At 32.5% G+C, this 2,310-nt stretch overlaps 1 protein-coding gene across 1 annotated transcript; it reads right to left on the bottom strand.

Annotated features, from left to right (window-relative positions):
* Window positions 1-244: 244 nt before the first annotated feature.
* LOC125576262 (lipid phosphate phosphatase epsilon 1, chloroplastic-like) lies at window positions 245-698 on the bottom strand. The gene is made up of 2 exons (XM_048735870.1): window positions 552-698; window positions 245-451 (listed from the first exon to the last, which is right to left on the bottom strand). Exons 1-2 carry the CDS (start codon window positions 696-698, stop codon window positions 245-247), a joined length of 354 nt encoding a protein of 117 aa, XP_048591827.1.
* Window positions 699-2,310: the final 1,612 nt, after the last annotated feature.

The following is a 2,310-nucleotide window of genomic DNA, read 5'->3' on the forward strand; positions in this document are numbered from 1 at the left end:
AATGTATTACATGTTAGAATGACATAAGTGACTTTGATCAAAAAAAAAAAAAGAATGACATAAGTTACATGGAACGAATATCTAAAAACTTCTAAGAACACAGAGACATGTAGAAGAAGAGACCAACATCAACTCAGATGTCACATTATCCTTTTTAGTTTCTTTTACTTTCATTGGAACTTTTGAAAACTTTTGAGCTTTAGAGTCAGATGAACTAAAAGGGTACGTATTTGACCTTCTCTTCTTATGAGTAGTTCACTTGAATATTGTGAGTAGATGGCATCCTGGGATCAGTACGCGAGGTTGTAGCAGGCCTCGCTTGGTTAAGTATACGCTTCAGCATCATTGAAAGAGCCGAATTCGAAACAGATCCAATGATTCCCCACAAGGCAGTACCATCACGCCGCAGAAGAATGATGGAAGCAAACAGAATAGACACAACCCATTTGCTCTGTCTCAATAAGAAACATATACACAACAAAATGAATATACTTAAAAAGAGGCATTTCATCGAACATGTTGCGTGCATCAAGGAGATTCCTTTTACTAACCAGACTATTAAAGATGGTTTCAATCCCACGACCGGTTACCATCTCGTACCGGATCTCTGGAGACCCATTGATGGAAGCTTCTTGCTCGACCGACCCAGATTGTTCGCTTCCGTCTCTGCGAGCAATTTTTTTGACTAAAACGACCATAGATCTAGCACGGGAAACAGATAGAGGAAAACTCATGAGGGATGATCGAACGAACTATAGCTCCGATCAGTTTGAATGGCGGAGAAGGAGAAAAGACACTGTAATAACCAAAATGAAAACAAAGTCAACGTAAGTTTCCGTCGGAAAGGTGGAAACTTTAAAGATGGAATCGTAAGGCGATGAAGAAAGAGATTGCAAATCAATAAAAAAAGAATCTGAGAGGGCTTCTTCAATGTTAAGCTATCATTAGGTAAAATTTGTTTTGCTTAAATGACATGGCATCTAGTTACATTTTCATTGGTTTGAATTTCCATGCTGATGTGGCATAGCTAAAATTTGAGTATATCTTACTTTTAGTATTGTAAAATAATGGAGTCCTTAATTAGAGATTTACACATGAGTTTACTGAAATATTTCTATGACGATATTAACCTTAGAACACTATGTGTAAGTGTCAGTTGGTTCTGATAAGTGGTTCCACTCTAGTTGTATGTCATCATCCTTTTTACTTTTTTGTCATTTTCTCTTCTATTTTTCTTTCGTATTTTCTTTCCTTACGAAATACATCTCTATGTTGCACTTATCAAAGTTTCTTTTTTTTTTCTCTCTTTCATCGGTTTGGATCTTTTTTTTTTAGTCACAATGAGCATAAACTAATTAAAGCCCCAAACAGAGCAATAATTCGGTGGCTGACTGCGTTTCCATGACTCTGATCGAACGGCGGTGGTTTAAAGTGGCTGATTTTGTTCCAAAGGTGGAACCTATTAAAAATGCTTCAACTGTGTATGATCCGACGGCTGAGCTGATTAAAACATCTCAGAAACTTCTATATGTATTTTTTAGCAGTGATAAAACAGCTTAGATTTTCTAATTTATTGGCACTGCAAACGTAATTGTCTGTTCTGATACTTTATATTTGTCAATTCACATCTGATTCTAAATAATTTTGATTTGGTCTTCAAGTGATTCGTATACTGCTATAAAACAGATAACATTTATGTTACCACATTAAACCATATATATAGAAAATTAAATATATATTTGTATACGATAATGTTATTGTTAACATGCTAACTTGTTTTAAAACATGCTAATTTTTTTATTTGGATCGTTAACTTTAAAATTAGTTAGTTGACTTTATATGTTAACCGTTAAATATTGTGTTAGATTGGCAATTAATGCTAAATTATAAAGTGTATTATTGAGTTATTGATTCGTTTAACGTGTTAATAAAATATAACTTGATAACAAAATTTGTAACATGTTAAAAATTAATATTTAATGTAAAAAAATTGTGTATCATGTTACAAAATTTGTTAACTCGCTAACATATTTTGTAACATGTTTGGTGGTCAAATCATCGATGAAAATATAATGTAGTTCATCATAAACCCAAAAAAAATATTTATCATGTTTTTCATTTTTCATAAGCATACTACCATAGATTTAATCTTTTATGCAGAAGATGTGATTTTTCATATAACTGATTTAAATTTAAAATGAAGGTGGCGATTCATTTATTATTTTGTAAAAGTAAATTTAAAATTTTAAAAAGATAAGAGATTATATAGTAGGAAAGATGTGGAATGTCAGAAAGAGGTGGGGTCGGAAA

The sequence above is a fragment of the Brassica napus genome, chromosome A1 (assembly GCF_020379485.1).
Source record: "Brassica napus cultivar Da-Ae chromosome A1, Da-Ae, whole genome shotgun sequence".
Classification (NCBI taxonomy): Eukaryota; Viridiplantae; Streptophyta; class Magnoliopsida; order Brassicales; family Brassicaceae; genus Brassica; species Brassica napus.

What these genes read in the sequence shown, in the direction of transcription:
- LOC125576262 (XM_048735870.1), bottom strand. Translation starts at nt 698, where the DNA reads ATGGTCGTTTTAGTCAAAAAAATTGCTCGCAGAGACGGAAGCGAACAA. An exon ending in AAACCATCTTTAATAGTCTG is followed by an intron (nt 452 to 551) that starts GTTAGTAAAAGG and finishes TTATTGAGACAG; the next exon opens with AGCAAATGGGTTGTGTCTAT.